A 20649-nucleotide genomic window follows, 5' to 3' on the forward strand; every position below is an offset into this window, starting at 1 on the left:
AGAACATAGGCAAAACACTCTCCAACATACATCACAGCAGGATCCTCTATGACCCACCTCCCAGAATATTGGAAATAAAAGCAAAAATAAACAAATGGGACCTAATTAAAATTAAAAGCTTTTGCACAACAAAGGAAACTATAAGCAAGGTGAAAAGACAGCCTTCTGAATGGGAGAAAATAATACCAAATGAAGCAACTTACAAAGAACTAATCTCAAAAATATACAAGCAACTCCTGCAGCTCAATTCCAGAAAAATAAACAACCCAATCAAAAAATAGCCAATTTTCTCTATGCCAAAATAAGCATAGTCATTAAAAGGACTGCCATTCTGTGATTATCATAGAGTCCTGCCTTACAGAGAGACACAAGGCTTTGTAAGACAACAAACATCTGAGTTTATAATCTAATATAAATAATAAGCCAGACATATGAGCAAAATTCTATTAAACAGTAAAGGCAAACAGCCACATGCTGTCTGGATGAATCACTTGGTATATAATCAAAAAAGGGAACTAATTTTTTAAACCAGTAGTGTAGGATTGCTCTAGTTTAGACTTCGATGTTGATGATAAATGAACAACTGAAGTGGGAATCACCCATTTTGTTCTTCTGGGATGCAGGTCAGAGCACCTTCCTAGAGTCCCTTTTATCTCAATGTGTTCTCTGCATTTCACTTTATTAACGCTTCTGAAATAACCTATTTTGGTATGTACTGCACATTTAGATTTGAACTTGTTTTTCCCATTTGTATTCAATTTGAACTGTTGGTCTCCCCACGCATCTGTAGTCTCTTGCAAGTTGGGGCCAGGGAAAAAGGGTGAGAGTGAATAAGAATAAATTCACAAATCCCCAAGGACAAACTTCCTTGAACAACTGCAACTGAGAAGCATCATCACCATTTATTAAAAATAGAATGACTGAGTTGGTCACTTTTACTTCTAATATGTTGTTCTCCTCAAATCTTTAGAATGAGATAATGCTTTAATTCCCTCTCTGAGCGTTTCTTTGTTCTTTGGGGTCCCAAGATACGGCTGAATTTATTGGGCTTATATTTATACCACATCACCTCCTCCAATTTCAGATCAGAAGTTCCCTCACAGAGATGTTTTATCACATAAGAGATGATGAGTAGAGCACTTGCCAGGAAATGTCATCTTGTAAAAACTCAAGTCACAGTTACTTCTGGCAATAGTGGACAGATAATGCCCCAGAAAAGACAGATCATTGGAATCCACAGATAAGCCTCAAATCTCATTTCAGTCAAAAAGTTCAAATATTTCCCCACTCCCAACTGACTCTCCTCAGGATTCTTCATAAGCTGCAAAACATTTCTGGCTTGAGATCCAGGATCTTTGTAATTTTTCAAACTTAAGCTATTTGTTTAGAAGTTTGTAAGAAAAAGAACATAAAACACCATTCTTTATCATTAGTAGCCTCTAAAAGTCAGTTTGGTTTACATTGTAGCCACACATCCCATTGCAAACAAATAGGTCCACCACCTTACAGGTGAACAGAGATTTTGCACTAGTCTGTAATCTCATTTACATTAGAAAATACACTGTGCCATTGGCAGAAGGGGGAAATGCAGAAGTTCAGGGAATTGCTACTCCTTCACCTCCAAGCATTCTTACTAAAGGGAATGAGAGAGAAGGATGGAGTGAGAAGACTGGGGAGAAGCCAAAGGGTACTGACGTTTACAGAAAGGGATGAAGAGGGTTGAAGAAGATGAAGAAGCAGTGAGGGGGTGAGAGAGAAATGCCACACAGGATGCCCTGGTAGGTTCAGTGTCTGGACTATGGGGGCTGGGGGGTGGGGGTGTGAATCCATGCTCTTTGCCACACCCAGATCTCAAAGTCCCTGCCCACCCTGAGACTGTCCTGGATTTTGGGACTTCCCTCCCATACACCCAACTCCAGATTATAAGTTCAAGAATCAAAGATCAAAAATGTGCCCCCTACTCCATTCCTGCCAGTTTTAACTATCTGCATCTTCTACACCTGCAGGTAGGTCCATACTTGGAGACAGTTTGAGTTTTAGTTCATAAATCTCAGGTTCTACACAACACTTCTTTCTCTCTGCTGGCATCCCTATCTGTGCCCTTGGATACTGGCCCTCATCTTCTCAAACTTCACTGCACTTGACTATCAGCTCCCACAGTTAGGAAGGAACCCAGAACCCTAATATCTAACACACCTATAGTCTTAACTGCTTCTGGTAAACCCTCCCCAATTACTTCACATATCATATGCAGACATGGATCTAAAATAGTGACTAGAATGTAATAAATGCCCAATAAATATGAAATGATGAGCAAAGTGAACTAATACTTGGTTATATATTTAAAGAAACATATGGAAAATATGAACATTGAGAAGGAATTCATACATTGACTCAATTTAAGATTTTAGAAACACTGGCACCTCATCAATGACTCATTTTACCATGACATTTACAATGCTGTGGATCTTTCTTAGATGGCATATAATCACATAACAGCTAGAAGTGAAGGAAGTGTCTTCACAGATAACTGTCACACTGGCATGAAGAATGAGGACAGTAATTGGTAACACAGTCTTCAAGAAGGGATGCATGCTGTCTTAAGAATTTCCTAGATGTTATTATACCATATGGTGTCACCAACTTTCTGCTTTTCTCATTTTATGTAAACCTGAGACTAAACTGGTTAATAAACCAAGAGATCCTAACATAGCATCAAGAGCAGAACTACTTCCTTCTAATTTCCTTTCCTAGTTCCATGTTCTTCTATATGGCATCACTTTGGGTTCACGTGTTACTACGCTTCCCTACATTTCTTTAACCATGACTTCTGGACAGAGATGAATCTATCCATCAAATCAAGGAGGACCAAAAGACTGAAAATGAGCTGATCCCATTACACCCCTTAGGCACTTCCAACTTACAGGCTTCCCGGAGTTTCTCTTTGTCGTAGTGGAATCCTTCATAGTCTTGTAAACTGATTTTGTTCACCCGGATCCTCAGACGGTCTGGAACAGACTGGGGACTGCAAAACAAGAACCAAGAGGTCAGAAATCAAGGAGAGCACAGAACTGAGAGTCATAGCCCCTTGCTGGACTAAAGGCAATACTGACTCTTTCTGCTAAGAAAAAGAGTCAATACTCAAACCAGAATCATGGGTTCTTGACCAGAATACAGCAATTATCTGGAGAACACCTCTCTGGAAACCTCAGGTTTCTGGAATTTAGGTAATAACATGGGAATGAGCAGAAAATGCTTCTGGAGCCTACTCGTTTTTGTTGTTTTTTTTTTTTTTACTAGTAACTTATTAAAAACTCCAATAATATCATGTGTTCAGTTCCACAATAAATCAGATGTAGCTAATCTGAAATGGTGAGAAGTGGTGTAGAGCTGGAAAGAACTGCTTTAGCAGATATGCCCAGAATGGCTTGGCTCTGAGAAGAGACAGAAAAACATGAAAAGCAGACCAACAAGCCAGAAAGCACAGGACTGAAAAAGAAATGGCTCTGCACACCTCAAACTCCCTGAGAACATTTCTCAGTCAAAGCAAACTACAAATAAATGTTGCCCGTGATGATGCCACTGAGCACCCCCAAATGGAGAAAAAGTGTTAAAATAAGTACAAAATACATTCTTTAGGAAGAGACTGAAGTATTTCATTCATTTTAAAAGAATTCAACCCAAACTGGCTCAGGATAGATAATGAACAATTAAAAGGGAGTCATACCAAACTTTCTAAAGCATCCTATTTACCCTCAGAATGTTTTTACCTGGATTCCTTGGGTGTTTTTAACTCAGATTTTCAAAATGGTTTAATCATGGGCATCAGTTTAGTGAAATAATTTGATCTACATCATCACCACTATGAAATAGTACATTTCTCTGATAAATTAGTATGACACAATCCCACTTGTCTTTATGGCTTCTGCTATCTTGTATTATGGGATGAAATTTCCCATTGACTAAAGCAGAAAGAAGAGCATTAGTCCTCAATTCACTTCAGGAAGGGAGGGACAGGAAGGAGACGAAGAAAGGAAGGAAAATATAGACAGAAAGAAAAAAGGAAGGAAAGAAGAGAGGAGGAAGGAGAGGGAGAGGGAAGAAGGAGGAAAAAGATGGATGGAAGGACAGAGTGATACTTTTAAAATATTGTCGGATACCTCCACCCCTGCCTCACACACACCACACACACACATGCACCCACGCATACACAATTTCACTGAAAGAAGGAGAAATAATTTCATTCTCTTGTCTAAAAATTCCTTTTAGGGCAAAGTATAATAACTCCCTCCATACAGATTCCAACTTAACGAGTACTGATGAATAAAACTGACATGAATATTTAAGTTGGGATGGGAGATGTAGTTTGAAGCACACTTGTGAATATGCAGAACAGACCTTTTGTATCACGCATCCCTATGCCACCATTTACAGAGAGGGCGCCTGAGGTTCAGAAACATGAAGTGAGTTAAGGTCACAGAGCTACTGAGTGACAGAGCTGGGAGCAGAGTCTTGGATTCTTTACTCATCCCTTTTATGCTCATTCTATTATATGTGGCCAAGGATCCCAAAGATTGACAGCAAAGCCCTAGAGCCTGGATTAGCAGAGTCAGATGATCCCTATGTGGTGCTCAGACTCTTGTTAATGAATAATCAGCAGTGGGGTGGTTAACTAAACTGTTGGTACAAACAGGAGAATGCAGGACAAATAATACAAATGAGCATCTTCATTTAGAAGAAAGTCTGACTACAACATATTGTTAAGTGAAAAAAAAAAAAGTCATGGAAACTTACATATGGCATAATCTCTTCCATGTGAAATATTGAATTCAGGGTTTTACAGAGAAGGATCTGAAGAAAAGGTTCAATAGGCTGTCTGAGATGGTTACCTCTACCTGGTGGGATTTGGGGATTATTTTTTACTCAGTTTTATCATTTTTAGAAAAATAATATTAATATAATTATTTTAAAAGTGCATTAATATGTAAATAGATGGTAGTTCAAGGCATGAGTAAAAGGAAGGATTATATCAATGTTAGGTGTTAGTGTTAAGTAGATAGGAAAGAATCAACAGAGTGACCACACAATGTTTGCACCAAATGCTCATTTTGAAATTAAGAGTAGCCTGATCTTTCTTTTTTTGGCTTCACGACACAGCATATAAGATCTTAGTTCCTCGACCAGCGATCAAACCCGTGCCCCTGCAGTGGAAACGTCGAATCCTAACCACTGGACCATCAGGGAAGTCCTACGAGGGGCTTGATCTTTTTAATGTCAAGTTCACCTTAATGAACTGCAAAGATTATAGTTAGTGAGTATTCAGCAGATAAGAGGGAAGATGGAAGCATAGTATATGGCGGCTCAACAGACTCTGTAACAGGAGAAGAGAGAGGGCAGAGGTTGAAGAGTTCCATCAAAAAGTTTTTTGAGACAGTGCTTTTGGGGGCTCTAGTGGCAGTAAGCTCCAGTCCTCTCCAATGGTCTGAGATGTTGAGTCAAGAGCTGGGCCACCACAACAGCTGCAGAGCAGGAAATGGGATGCAGAGAGGAACTGTGGAGCAGTCCCGCAGCCCTCCTCCGGGGGATTCCCCATGCACTAACCAGTGTGAGCCACCTTTCTCAAACCCATCGGTATCTGCTCTCTGCCCACACACTTCTGCCTCCCAAGTTCTCATCCAAACCCACTGATTCCCATCACACACTACTGTCCCACCAATCTTATGGAACTTTCCAGATCCCAAACGAATTCTCAAATATTATCTCACTTCATCTCCAGAATGGAGACCTCCACCAACCACTGGACATGCTGTTTTTCCCATTTCCTACACATTCGCTCTCCTACTATCATCTCCCATCTTCTCTCAGCACCCACAACACCTCCCACCTTTCCAACAGCAGCAGCCTCTTAACTGGGGTACCTGGCTTAACTCCAGCCTCTGACTAGGGTTCCTGGAGTCTGGGCTGCTATCAAATAGTGCCCCAGATCAGGTCAAATGTTCATCAACAGAGGAATGGATAAAGAAGGTGTGGTAGATATATACAACATTACTCAGCCATAAAAAGGAACAAAATTGGGTAATTTGTAAAGACCTAGAAACTATCACACAGAGTGAAATCAGAGAAAAACAAATATCCTATATTAATACATATATGTAGAATCTGAAAAATAATGGTATAAATGATCTTATTTACAAAGCAGAAATAGAGAGACAGATGTAGAGAATAAATGCATGGATACCAAGTGGGAAAGAGGGTGGGTGGGTAAAATTGAGAGATTGGAATTGACATATATACTGTATTGATACTATGTATAAAATAGGACACCAATGAGAATATATTGTATAGCACAGGGAATGCTACCTAATATTCTGTGGTGACCTAAATGGGAAAGAAATTCAAAAAGAGGGGATATATACACACACACATAAATATATATATATATATATATATCAGTTCAGTTCAGTTCAGTCGCTCAGTCGTGTCCAACTCTACACATACATACATGTATAGCTGATTACTTTGTTATACAGTGAAAACTAATATAACATTTTTTTCAACAGAGTAGAGATGGGAGACAGCTCAACCAAGTGGTTAAGAGCTCAGACCCCAACTTAGGCTGACTGGCTCAGAAGTCAAGTTCCAGTTACCAGTCAATCGGGAAACTGTGCTTCAGCTTCCTCGTGGGAAAGGTGGGGATAACAATGTATTCACCTCACAGGGGTGTTAAGAGAACTGGTGGATCAATAAATACAGGCGATGTGCTTAGAAAAATGTCTGGCACATTATAAGTGTATCCTATAAGCTCTTATCGGTCTAATGGTGATTCTGAAGCTTGTTCTTTCAGCTGAGGTTCTGCCTAATAAACACGAGCGCCTGCTGCTGACAAGCACAAAACGGAGACCAGGGCACACACAGGAACTCCCCAGACACTTCTAACACGCTGCCGGGCTTCCTCGGGGGCAAACTGTTTAGCCTGGCTGGTGTCATGACTGTCCCGGATCTTCTCGCACTTGGTATTTTACAGGCCAAGTGATAACGTGAAAACAAACGACTAGAACACAGGGGGAGAAACGTGCACAGAGATGAAATGAAAGTCAAGTAATTCAAATACGTCCTTTGACGTCAAAATATATCATGTCCCGTTAATGGCTGACCGGAGGTGGAAGATGACAAAGCTGTTCCTTGGACTCTGGGGAACAGCATTGCCATTAGTTTTCTAAAATTAAAGTTTGCCAAGAAAGTTGGTAGAGCATAGACGAGACTAACAACCTGGTAAAAATGGATGTGCCAACATCTGCCTGAAGTTCCTCCAGGACTAATGTAAGCTCTGTATCAGGGGTTCCAAACCTGACTTCCAAGGAACCCCTCAAGGTCCCTGCAAAGGACTCAGCAAGCATTGAACGTCCTTTAAAATGGGGACAATGGCCTCAGGCTATTGCCTTCTTGCTGATTTCCTCTGAAACATCAAGAATGAGCTCCTTGTGTAGACTGGAAGTTGATGCTCTGAACTTAAGTCACAAACATCCTCATTATGACTTTCTCAACAACCATAATGAGAGCACCTCTTGCTAAAGTCACCAATAGGGGCCTCCAAGAACTCCAGACCACACCTTCCCCCTCCACTTGCACACATCCAGTACCCTGAGATGCTGGGGAGAGGGGTGGGGAGAGGTGGACTGCCATGAAGACAGCTCCCTGAACACAACTTGCATCTCATTCTCATCGCTATCTGCTCTCCTGCAGTTCCTGTCAATAGATTTTTTAAACGGTCTCTTCAAAAACTTACAATCCTTAAGGGTTAAATTCCTCCCTTGTGTCTCCAAGCTTCTTCATCCTCTCAATCAATTTCCTTATGACCCTCTGTCTCTCTCAGGCTGGTAACAGACTCCTCTCATCCCAACCTCCTATGTACAGACACCCCTCGTGGACGGAAGGGATGAGCTGGGTGCTTCTGTTCCCACTTCCAGACAACTGACATCATATAATCTCATCTTCTCATTTGGAACAGGAATCACCTGAGAGTTGTACCACTTAATATTAAGACAATAAAGCGTAGTCCATAAAGGAGGACATGGAGTCAGAAAAATCTTAGCTCCAATATGAACTCTGGCAATTAGTACACATTTGACATTGAGAGCTCTGAAGCTATCTTCTCTAAACCATTTTCTAATCTAAAAATGAGCACTGAATGAGGAGCTGTGTGTAAGACAGCACATTCCTGGTAAATAAGTGTTCAACATAATGTTTCACTGTTGTTTTGTTATGAGCGACTGAACTGAACTGAACTGAATGCTCCTTCAATTTCCACAGGCCTTTTTCTCTTTTTAATTTAGTCCTGAATAATAATATCACAGAAGAAACTAACTCTAAATAGTAGTTAGTAGGTCGCTAACCTAAAGGAAATCAATCCTGAATATTCATTGGAAGGACTGATGCTGAAGCTGAAACTCCAATACTTTGCCTACCTGATGTGAAGAGCTGAGTCATTTGAAAAGACCCTGATGCTGGGAAAGATTGAGGGCAGGAGGAGAAGGGGACGACAGAGGATGAAATGGTTGGATGGCATCACCAACTCAATGGACATGGGTTTGGGTGGACTCCAGGAGTTGGTGATGGACAGGGAGGCTTCGTGTGCTGCAGTTCATGGGGTCGCAAAGAGTTGGACATGACTGAGTGACTGAACTGAACTGAACTGAACTGAACCCGGAGAAGGCAATGGCAACCCCTCCAGTACTCCTGCCTGGAAAATCCCATGGATGGAGGAGCCTGGTAGGCTACAGTCCGTGGGATCGGGAAGAGTTGGACACGACTGAGCAACTTCACTTTCACTTTTCATTTTCATGCACTGGAGAAGGAAATGGCAACCCACTCCAGCATTCTTGCCTGGAGAATCCCAGGGACAGAGGAGCCTGTTGGGCTGCCATCTATGAGGTTGCACATAGTTGGACATGACTGAAGCAACTTAGCAGCAGCAGTAGCAGATCTCTAACCTTTGCAGCGTGCAAGTCTGTTGGTGCAGGTTGGGAGGCAGGGTTCATCAGAGTTACAAGCTCATCTGCTGGATGAGAATGCAAGTGGAGACTGTGAATGTTTGCAAGATATTCTACTAAAAGATAGTAAGGATATAAATCCTAATTCACATTACAAAGGACAGCCTTAAAGCTGTAAAATGATTCTATATTTTGTACCTTGCAATGTCCTGTTTCAACATCTCTTAAATGATTCATGTGGACAGAGGAGCCTGGTGGGCCACAGTCCGTACGGTCACAAAAGGTTGGACACCACTGAAGCAACTTAGCACACACATACACATGACTCATTCAAGGGCCCAGTTAAATTTTATTTCATCACAGAAACCAATGAGTCTACATAGTGTGTGGTTTACGGGTAGCAGTATAATGACCTATAATTTAATTGGGCCTATGTTACTCATGTATAAAGAGTTTGCATTTGCAAGGCAGAAAAGCATCACAGCTCTGCCTGCCTTTCTCTCCTGAAGCCTGATTTAATAATGAGGAGGAGGAGGAGGGGAGGAAGAGGAGGAGGGAGGACAGAGAAGAGGAAGGAGGAGCGGGAGAAGTAGCATTAGTGACAGTAGTAGTGTGTACCCGCTAAGTGGCTCAGTTGCGGTAGTGGTAGTGGGAGTCGCTCAGTCGTGTCCAACTCTTTGCAACCCCGTGGCCTGTAGCCCACCAGGCTTCTCTGTCCATGAGATTCTCCAGGCAAGAATACTGCAGTGGGATGCCATGCCCTCCTCCAGGGGATCTTCCTGATTGAGGGATTGAACGCATGTCTCTTGCATCTCCGGCATTGGCAGGCGTGTTCTTTACCACTAGGGCAGAGAATCCCAGGGACAGAGGAGCCTAATGGGCTGCTGTCTATGGGGTCGCACAGTCAGAAATGAATAAAGCAACTTAGCAGCAGCAGCTGCAGCAGCAGCAGTAGCAGCAGCCACCTGGGAAGCCATAGCAGATGATTTAATTTCTTTCAAGAAAAGTAAATGTGAGATTCTATTCAGTCATAACATAGATAGGACAAAGGATGTTTTAAACTAATCTTTGACAGAATCCTGGAGAAGGAAAAGGCAACCTACTCCAGTATTCTTGCCTGGAAAATCCCATGGATGGAGAAGCCTGGTTACAGTCCATAGGGTTGCAAAGAGTCAGACACAACTGAGCGACTTCACTTTCACTTTTCACTTTAACAGAATCCATTTGAATCGGCTCAGCTCTTGTTTGATGAATGGACTTTGATTAAGATATTAACTTCCAGTGTGAATTCTTGACATGAAAAACTATTTCTTCCTCCCCGTGGCGGCTCCAGCACCAAAAATAGAGTCAGTCTCTGTTGTTTACAATACCTGATTTTAAACAAATAAATGAGTGAAACGCAAGAAACTCAAATCCTTCTGGGACTCTGAACAGCCCTGAGGCTTAAGCACAGTTTGAAATCAGACCATCTGTGAGATGCTCACTCCAGAATTTTGTCTTCGGAAGCCCCAGGCAAACCCTGCTTTGGCTGTCCATGACTGTCATTGGCTCTCTAGATTTGGAGGTAAATCCATGCTGGGTTATGCTTTCCCACTCCCTCATATCTTACTTCTAGAGGGATCTACACAAACCAAGAGGGCAGAACACACAAATAAAGAGAATGTCCCCACCAGAAAGGCACATAAACCACTTCAAGACTACTTGTTCTTTAAATAATGGTGAACCAGAAGCATTCACTACCACATCCTCTTATTGTCTATCAAGCTGGGCCTGATTTAAATATACTCAATGACCTTGCCTTTAGCCACTTCCTAGAATTTGCCTGTTTATCTGAGAACATATCGAAACCGTGACTGATAATAACTTATCCAAGTGGGCCTCTGTACATTGAGCAGTAAAACCAAATCAAGTCAAAGCTTCTGAAGAGAGATTTAAAATGGACTTTTGACACCTGCCGAGTTCAGAGAGAGCTCTAATAATTCAGTTGTCTCCAGCCTAGAGCACAGAACAATAAGTCAGGACTGGGAAATAAATTGTGAAAGGCTCTTTGAATTTGGAACCAAGGATAAACCAAAATCACATTAGCAGCAATCATGACTTCCTGCTGTCTGACATGTTTTTCTGGAGAAAGTCCCTTTATAGGCTGTTAATTCTTTTTTGATAGGAGTTGACTAAGTTCTTGGCTCCTTAAGACATCCATTTGTGAGGTGGCTCATATAACATGTCATAGCTTACAAATTATATGAGACAGCTAGCCTTCCAGATCCCAACAAGATAATGAAATTAAAGCATTATGGGGTTGGGAGAGATGTTAGATGTCATCTAATTCAATATTTGGTTTAGACTGCTGTAAGCCTTTGTCAATTCTTCCTAAAGAATATAAACCTCTCTCCAGGTTTCTGTTTATTGACCTTTCCTATACTATTTGGGTCAGAATTGGATATTAAGTCACTGAGGTAATCAGCCACTGGCACTAATGGCAAAGATATGTAAACTTTAAGCATGAAAGCTAGACACACATCAAGGAAATGTGCGCTGCCTTCATGGCAAATACACTACAAATAGGCGACAAGTACCAAAGATCAAAGCGCTTTTATGCCACTGGTTGAAACAAAACTTCATTTTAAAATTTTCTTGATATCTTCAAATGCACATTTTCATGCTTCCACTGAAACTGTAATACATTTCTAAGCTTCTGAAATTGTAATCAGTGGATATGCAATAGAGTAAAATTAGCATTATTAGGTTCCTGGCATTTTAAAGAGAAGAGAACAAACTCGTAGCGGTTTTAGTCCGTGGCATTGCAAAGCATCTAGACCAGTACAGCGGTTTCATCATTTCTGCGGAAAGGAAAAAGAAACAGGCCAACAGCTTTGATCAGTATATCAGATTCTCCTCACCACCCATTTGCTTTGGAGGCAGTGATTGCCACAGATGCTAAGGACTCTAATTAGAACTCAGTCACCTAATGCTGAGATTTCATGTGGAACCACTGCACATAAACTTAATGTTACAACTTCTGGGTACCAGAGACACAGATTTATTTTTTTAAGTCATAAATGCTCAAACTCTCCTCTCCATAAGATCACACAGTCTCCTCACTTTCTCCTTTCCCTTTGTTCATGCATTTTAAATTCCCTTCTAACCTCTCACCCTAATTCTCCCTTCGGCAGCATTTCACTCTGTGGTTAACTTTCTGCTCCTTGAAGCTCTTTGCTCTTGGATTTCAATAGAAAAAACTCTGCTGGTTTCCCAAGTAAATGTCTGCCTGCTCCTTCTCCCTCCTCTAAATGTCTTCCAAATACATACGCTTCTGGTGTGTGTGTGTGTGTGCGTGCTCAGTTGTGTCCAACTCTTTGCAGCACCACAGACTGTAGCCCTCCAGATTCCTCTGTCCATGGACTTTTTCAAGCAAGAACACTGGAGTGGGTTGCCACTTCTTACTCCAGGGGATTTTCCTGACCCAGGGATGGAACCCACATCTCTTGTGCCTCCTGCATTTGCAAGCAGATTCTTTACTGCTAGCACCGTCTGGGAAGCCTCCTATGCTTCTCTGTGCTGGGCTTAGTCACCAGTCGTGTCAGACTCTTTTCAACCACATAGACTGTAGCCCACCAGGCTCCTCTGTCCATGGGGATTCTCCAGGCAAGAATACAGGAATGGGTTGCCATACCTCCTCCAGGGGATCTTCCCAACACAGGGATCGAACCCAGGTCTCCTTCACTGCAGGTAGATTCTTTACCAGCTGAGCTCTCTGAAAATGAAAGTTGCTCAGTTGTGTATGACTCTTTGTGACTCCATGGACTACTGGAGTGGATAGCCTTTCCCTTCTCCAGGGGATATTCCCAATCCAGGGATCGAACCCAGGTCTCCCACATTGTAGGTGGATTCTTTACCAGCTGAGCCACCAGGGAAACTCAAGAATACTGGACTGGGTAGCCTGTCCCTTCTCCAGGGGAACTTCCCCACCCAGGAATTGAACCAGGGTCTCCTGCGGTACAGGCAGATTCTTCACCAGCTGAGCGCTCTACCCCTTCACTGAAACCCTCACAGACCAAGACCAGACTCCTATCATCCTGCGACTAGACTACGTATGCTCTTGTACCCATTCACGCCCTTATCACACCGCACAGGCAGCAGTTAGTGTAAAATGTCAATGTGATCATGATATGATGGTTTTGTTACCTTCCCTTGTACGCTGTACAAAATAAATAAGCTAAAAGGATATACTGCAGAGCATAGGGAATACAGCCAATAATTTATAATAACTACAAATGGAAAAAATCTATAAAAATTCTGCATCACTACACTGTACACCTGAAGTGAATATAATACTGTAAATCTCAATAAAAAAAGAACAGAATGCCCAGCTCTCTCTATATATCTAACTTTACATCTCTCACAGTATGTATTAAATATGAGGCTTTCAACACCTAAGTTACTGCTTCTCATCTAGACTCGCTAATTTTGCAATGAGAAACAAGATTTTTCACGGTTAACAGACTATGTTATTCATTCCACCGAATCATGTGTTATGCATGTGATGCATTGTTGTCCAGAATGGGGACCACTCAACAAAATTTGGTTCAAAGGAAAAATCAGTTCCCATTACTACATCCAAACAGGAAATAATTGCAGTGCTCACGTTTCTCATCATTGCTGTGCTCTCCTCATGCATGGAGTTGATTCTCTGGCTGCCTCTGGTTAATACCAGTGGAGAATTTCTACTTGTGATAAGACACCATCTACAGAGGTAAGAACTATGAAAGTGGAATCTCCTTCCCTGGTATTTGCTGAACTGGCAACCAGGGATGACAACCTTTGGGGGAAAATGTCTGTTAGGAGTTTTAGAACTTAAGTTCCCACTTACACTCTTTTTATACTATTTTATGCTTAAAAATATGGAAGTATATGAAGAGGAGAAAACTATCACCATGAAAGGCAAAGAAAACAAATATCACAGAAAATAAAGAGGGGTTTAGGATGGGGAACACATGTACACCCATGGCTTATTCATGTCAATGTATGGCAAAAAACACTACAATGTCAGTCTCCAATTAAAATAAATAAATTAATTTAAAAAAAAGAGGGATGGAAATCAGAGAGAGAGAGGGAACACATATTTTCGTAGAACTCTATAAATTCAAATGGCTGGGATGAAGAACAGCTTGTAACAGGAAGTAAAGAAGTCAAGCCATCTCATCATGCCCAGCCAAAAGCATTTACACTTTATGAAATAATTCCATGTAATGAAGGTCTTATATTTAAAAGTGACTAAAGGTTCTATCATAAAATGCTAATCTGAGCTACTCTGAGTACCCTAGCCTTCAAAAGCATACAGAATTATTTTGCTCTTCTGATTGTAGAGGACCAATAATCACTATCTCCAATGAAGTAAGGAATCACTGGGCTTGAACCAGTGAGCCTGAGACACACTTAAACAATGTTACTCCCAGGTCATTTAAATGGCTTCAGATAGCATGTGCTCCAACAGGAAGAATTTTTCTTTTTACTTCAGGTTTCAACGTTGATATAGCAAACGAAGAAAACCTTACACGTATCTGCTATTTAAATGGCAAAAATCTTCCCTTGGGTTTGTAATCACCAATTGCTGTTAATGTCCTGCTCTTATTTGCAACTGATGAGAAAGCAGACTTTCTTTCCTAGAAAATAGTGTGGAGTAAGGAATGGGAGTTGAGTAGTTCAGAAAGCATCATTTCACAGAAGAAAACATTTCTAGCCTTTCACAAATATCCTGAAAGACACTGAAAGCAGGCTTAAAGCCTAACATATTTGGTCATCCTCTAGTAACTAAGCACTCTGGTGATTCAAGTGGAGGTATCTGAGTGGGTGTCTGTGTAACATCAAAACAACTTTTTACCAAAAAGAAAAAAATCCTAGCATGTTTATAATTTAAATATTTTATATTTAATATTTAACATTTAATTCACCTAAAAACTATAGGAAAAGAACAAGAATTTAAAACTGTTTATAAAGGGAAAAAAGCAATGGTCAAAAATGCATAAAGCAAAAATGGAGTGAAAATAAACATAACCATCTACTGTGGTGGAGAAATGTAACTCTAATTAATTTGAGGAAGGGTTGGCTGCATGAATTACAAGATGTGTTCTTATTGAAAAGTTATCATGCAAACTGTGTGGAATGAGCTCTGTATCCCTAGAAAACAGGCTCAGTAAGGACAGGATTCCATGTTTTGTTTCATATCAAGAAAATAAAAAGTATTAGCCTTAAAACAAATGGCATTGCCTAAGAAACACTTCCTTTAATGGTTTTAGCCTTCTATAAAAACATCCATGACATACATTTTCTTAAGATCTGGATATCAGAAAAAGGATGTTTGCAAAGTCATTTTTTTTTAAATAGGTAGTATTTCACTGTGCTACTTTTTGACTAATTTTTCCCCCAGGTTGACTATGGCTTCCCAAAGTCTGCAATACTCACTCAGCGGGGCTGCACTGGGCTCAGGAGAGAGACATGGCTTCATAACCCTTCTATCCATCAAGCTACAGCTGGTGGAAAGCTAAGCCCCCAACTTGTGACACAGATGGGTCCCCACTCCCCCGTGTGTCCTTGTCAGAAATCCAAGAAGAAAGAATTGGAAAATCCTTAAAATCCAACTCTCCAACCCAGCAAATTCAGCCAACTAGGAAGAAACTTTTCACCACCTTTCTCTAATTTCTAATCCAACGACTAAAGAAATTTTTTTCTTGGAATCATTTTTCCTGATGGCATAAGAACAGACAGACTAAAGATGTATTGCTAGAACAGAACTTGAAAAGGTCACAGAACAATTCTGTGACTACCACAATTACTCATCAGTACAGATAATTTTTGTAAAGTTTGACAGTAAACTTGGAGAGAACAAAGTTCCTTGAGATAAACTTTTAGTGTGTAGACAAATTACTTGTATGATGATGATGAACATGAAAATACCTGCTACCAGTACTAAAAGAGAATAAGAAAAGAGAGGGGAAAAGGTTACTGTTGAGAAATAATTGGGGTACTTTTGCTGGTCCAGTTTATTCTATCCTCTCACTTATCACATTAAAGTACCAGATGGTCCAGCATTTTGGCCAAAAAGTTAATTTGGACTTTTCTGTAAGACGTCATGGAAAAACCCAAATGAACTTTTTGACCAACCCGATAGATCAAGCCTTTACTAAAGGCGGTATCCTAACATACTCATAAACCAAGAACCTTTCTTCAAGGAAATGTGTAATTGTTTTACTTCACCTAGGTAACAAAACATCCTCTGACCAAAAGACTTATTTATGCCCCAATAAGAGGACAGAAGTCACTTGAAAGCAGTAGAGCCTAAATGATTAATTAAGAAAAATAAAATAATTATAGCTTTCTGTAATATAAAGCTGAAAAGTTTTGGCCTTTTTGTTCCATTTGTAATTCTAACTCCACATTCGTTTTAATCAAATATCTTAGCTGAAAATTTTGGAACATGCTGAATTCTCTTTAGAATTCCATTTTCTGACACAAAATGTGTGACACAAAAGTTCTAGGGATTAATTAAATCTAGCATCAAGAAGTATTTTCTTTTCATGTCTTTTAAACTATACTCTTTTTTCATTTCATATAAGCATTTCAGGGTATTATGACAGATGAGAAAAACTCAATTGCATTTGTATAATTCAATTGAAACTCTCACAGATGAAATGCACATTGCATTTCATTACCACCTCAGCAAAGCAACCTGAAATAAATACCCTCCTGCAACACTCAAAACAAATGTCCAGATTTCTTTGTAATTGATATGTTCTTCATACTCCATGGCAGAATATAATATAGTTATCACTGCAGTACTGGAGTAAAAACTGAGATGTTTCTTTTTTTTTTTTTTCTCTGAATGCAGCAATTTTATGACTAACTTCACAGTTGTATTGGTATATCTAAAGACATAACTATTTTCTAAAAGTATTTAACTTTATTTTTATTATAATAATGCCTTAGGAATTCAGATCTGAGCAAAAATTTAAAGTTCATATTGTGCTGTGCTCAGTCATGTCGGATTCTTTGCAACCCTATGGACTGTAGACCACCAAGCTCCTCTGTCCATGGGATTTTCCAGGCAAGAACGCTGGAGTGGGTTGCTATTTCAACTTCTCCAGGGGATCTTTCCTGAACCTGCATCTTCTGCATTGGCAGCAAAATTCTTTACCACTGTGACATCTGAAAGTGAAAGTCACTCAGTCGTGTCTGACTCTTTGAAAAACTCCATGGACTATGCAGTCCATGGAATTCTCCAGGCCAGAATACTGGAGTGGGTAGCCTTTCCCTTCTCCAGGGGATCTTCCCAACCCAGGGATCGAAGCCAGGTCTCCCACATTGCAGGCAGATACTGTGCCATCTAGAAAGCCCCAAATGCTGGGGATGTTGGGAGAAATCATGGGTGTGCTAAATATCAATGGGTGTTTCTCCTCTTTTAGAAAATATACCAGAAGCTCTTTAAAAACCTTTTTTGAGGGGAGGGTGCTTCATGGCTTGTAGGAATCTTAGTTCATATTGTAAGCCATTTTAATTTACAAAAAATAAATTTTGGCCTAGAGAGGTAACTGACCTTATCAAATGAGAAGCTTCCTTGGTGGCTTAGATGGTAAAGAAACTGCTTGCAATGCCGCATACCCAGGTTCTCATACCCAGGTTTGATCCCTGGGTCAGGAAGATCCCTTGGAGAAGGGAATGGCAACCCACTCTAATACTCTTGCCTGGAAAAATCACAGTTAATTAATACTTAGAATATGCTACAAATAAAAGAGCAATGTCCTTTAACCTCTTAGACAGTTTAATTTAAAAAAATTTAAAGAATTAAATGATCAGTATATGTAAAATACACAAAGTTCAGCCTTCATGTAGTTGGTGACAGAAGAAAAATCCTAAAATTTATTCAAATTTTTCTAGTACAGTGTTATGGGCTAGATTGTGTACCCCCAAAATCACACATTGAAGTCCTAACCCTACTACTGAAAAAAGTGACTGTATTTGAAGATAAAGTCTTTAAAGATGAACTGAGTTAAAATGAGGTCATCTGCTGCTGCTGCTGCTGCTAAGTCGCTTCAGTCGTGTCCGACTCTGCGCGATCCCATAGACGGCAGCCCACCAGGCTCCCCCGCCCCTGGGATTCTCCAGGCAAGAACACTGGAGTGGGTTGCCATTTCCTTCTCCAATGCATGAAAGTGAAAAGTGAAAGTGAAGTTGCTCAGTCCTGTCCTACCTAGTGACCCCATGGACTGCAGCCTACCAGGCTCCTCCGTCCATGGGGTTTTCCAGGCAAGAGTACTGGAATGGGGTGCCATTGCCTTCTCCGGAGGTCATATGAGTGAAACCTAATTCAATCTGACTCGTGTCCTTATAAGAAGAAGAGATTAGGAGATGGGCAGACAGGGAGGAAAGACAGTGTGAAGATCCAGGGAGAAGATGGCTATCTATAAGCCAAAGAGAGGCCTCAGAAGCAAGCAGTCTTTCCAGCATCTGGATGTCAGACTTCCAGCTTCCAGGTCAACAAGGAAATAAATTTCTGTTTAAGCCTGTGTATCTGGGCACTCTGTTATGGCAGCCCTAGCAAAGTAATACAGATGCCTATCGAAAAGATGCACTAGGAAAAATAACACACTTTGTTTTAATCCTAAAATTATGGCTGATAAAACAATACATAATAGAAGAATGAGAGAAGTCTAATTATTCACTTTCCGAAATTCCAACGTGACTTGGAAATTTCTCCTGGCTTAATGTCACTGTTGGGATGATCAGACCTTAATTTCTGCTTCTTTTCCTCAAAGTCAGAGTATGTGGAATAATCTTTAAAAAGTCATGTTGTGTTTATTGGACTAATGTTACCTCTAATCTCAGGCTTTTTCATTTTTAATTTTCTAAAATTTACTTTGATTAAACAAACACACTCATGAATTTTCCTCCCCAACAGACTATACCCAAACCTTCATGAGGGCTTCCCAGGTGGCTCAGCGGTAAAGAGTTCATCTGACAAGGCAGGAGACACCAATTCCATCCCTGGGTTGGGAAGATCCCCTGGGGTAGGGAATGGAACCGGCTCCAATATCCTTGCCTGGAAAATTCCATGGACAGAGGAGCCTGGCGGGCTACAGTCCAAGGGGTCGCAAAGAGTCAGACACGACTGAAAACCTTCCTCTTTATCTTGAAGCTCACTGGGCCCCATGCCCTGCCCCTTGTACAAACACCTGAGTTAAGTGAGTTAAGTATCAGCTTCACTTTTTTTGTTGTTGCTGTTTTTCTTCTTTTGAAGTGACCTTTTATTACACAAGAAGTGCTGACTTGCAAGACTGTTTCTACACCTACGCAGCCATGAATAATTCATCTGTAAATTTTAAAAGCAATGAGATATAACTTTAAATGCTGAGGGAGTCCTAATACCCCTTTACGTAATTACAGCAGATGCTGGAGCCACGATCACCTTTGCCGAGAGAACATAGGCACCATCCGTCCCCACAGGCAGGACCCGCCCCTACAAGTCTCTTTTGCAGACTCAACACCATTACAAACAAGCCGAAAAGACTCTCCACCTTCTTTAGCTGTGCGAGAATTTATTTTTAACTGGGGTTTGTCATTCTGACATTTTTCGTATAATAACACAAACTTCAAATCTGCAATCCTAGAGATTCACACATTTGAAACACTCAAAATTGAATTCTAACGTGTTATCTCTGAGGTTTTCTTAAAAGGGGGAGTTTATATAGTATGATTTGATTAAAACTCAGAAGTTACATATATAAAAATGCACACACACAAGAAAATGACCAGAAGTTATATCAACAGCACAATTCAGTGCCTTAAACATCACCCTCAAGCAGCCCTGGATGTTACCTTTTATGACTTATAGCACCTGATCTTGGGCAAGTTTCCCAACATTTCTTATTCTCAGTCTTCTCATCTATGGGGTGGGAATGATAGCAATCATTATCACATACAGTTATTAGGATGTTAGATTTGATCACAAATATCAGGCCCATATTATCTCTCTGGCTAAATGAAAAAATCCACCCAGGTTCTTGCTGAGAGCAAGTTGAAAGTGTACACAGCCTGGCCCCCTGATCGGTACTAAGGATAAAGAATGACCCTGTCCCCATCCCAGGGCACATCTCACCTACTTCATGTCTTAGATCCCTTTGGGGCAGATCTTCATAGAGTCTAGGGTCATGCCCTGAACTTTCACATGACAGAACTTCAGAGCTGATAAGAATTTCAGAGACCAACTGCATTTCTTTTTAATATCTGAAAAACTGAAATGCAAAAAGGTTACTATAGGGTACAATCGGGTCAATGTCACAAGGACAAAAGCAGGGCTCACATATTCACTCAAAACAGAGGCTGTCTTTCTGGGGCTTGGGGTCTGCAGAATGAGGAAGACCCTGCAGTTAGAGACCTGGGTCAGCTCCCGCCACCCTGTGGTCTTTAAGCCACTAAAGGCCCCTGCCCCTGCTACCTGGGTGAGAACAGAAGTGCAGGTGGGGTGAAGAGCTGTTGTGGAAACTCACAAAGCACAGAGGGGAAATAAACCAGTGAGCTGAGGTGCAGCCTGGATTCAAGTGTGGAAACTGCAATAAGATGAATTCCATGGAGTTCTCCTTTCCTCTGGTGTATGGGTCTTATGGAA

At 40.8% G+C, this 20649-nt stretch overlaps 1 protein-coding gene across 2 annotated transcripts in view; it reads right to left on the reverse strand.

Annotated features, from left to right (window-relative positions):
• Positions 1-20649, reverse strand: part of DGKI (diacylglycerol kinase iota) — a 514234-nt gene that overhangs the window by 138680 nt on the left and 354905 nt on the right. For both annotated transcript variants that reach the window (XM_010804593.4, XM_024991169.2), the window contains exon 21: positions 2925-3025. In XM_010804593.4, coding sequence (XP_010802895.2) covers positions 2925-3025 — 101 coding nt within the window. The remainder of the gene's footprint in view (positions 1-2924; positions 3026-20649) is intronic.

The sequence above is a fragment of the Bos taurus genome, chromosome 4 (assembly GCF_002263795.3).
Source record: "Bos taurus isolate L1 Dominette 01449 registration number 42190680 breed Hereford chromosome 4, ARS-UCD2.0, whole genome shotgun sequence".
NCBI classification, from domain to species: domain Eukaryota; kingdom Metazoa; phylum Chordata; class Mammalia; order Artiodactyla; family Bovidae; genus Bos; species Bos taurus.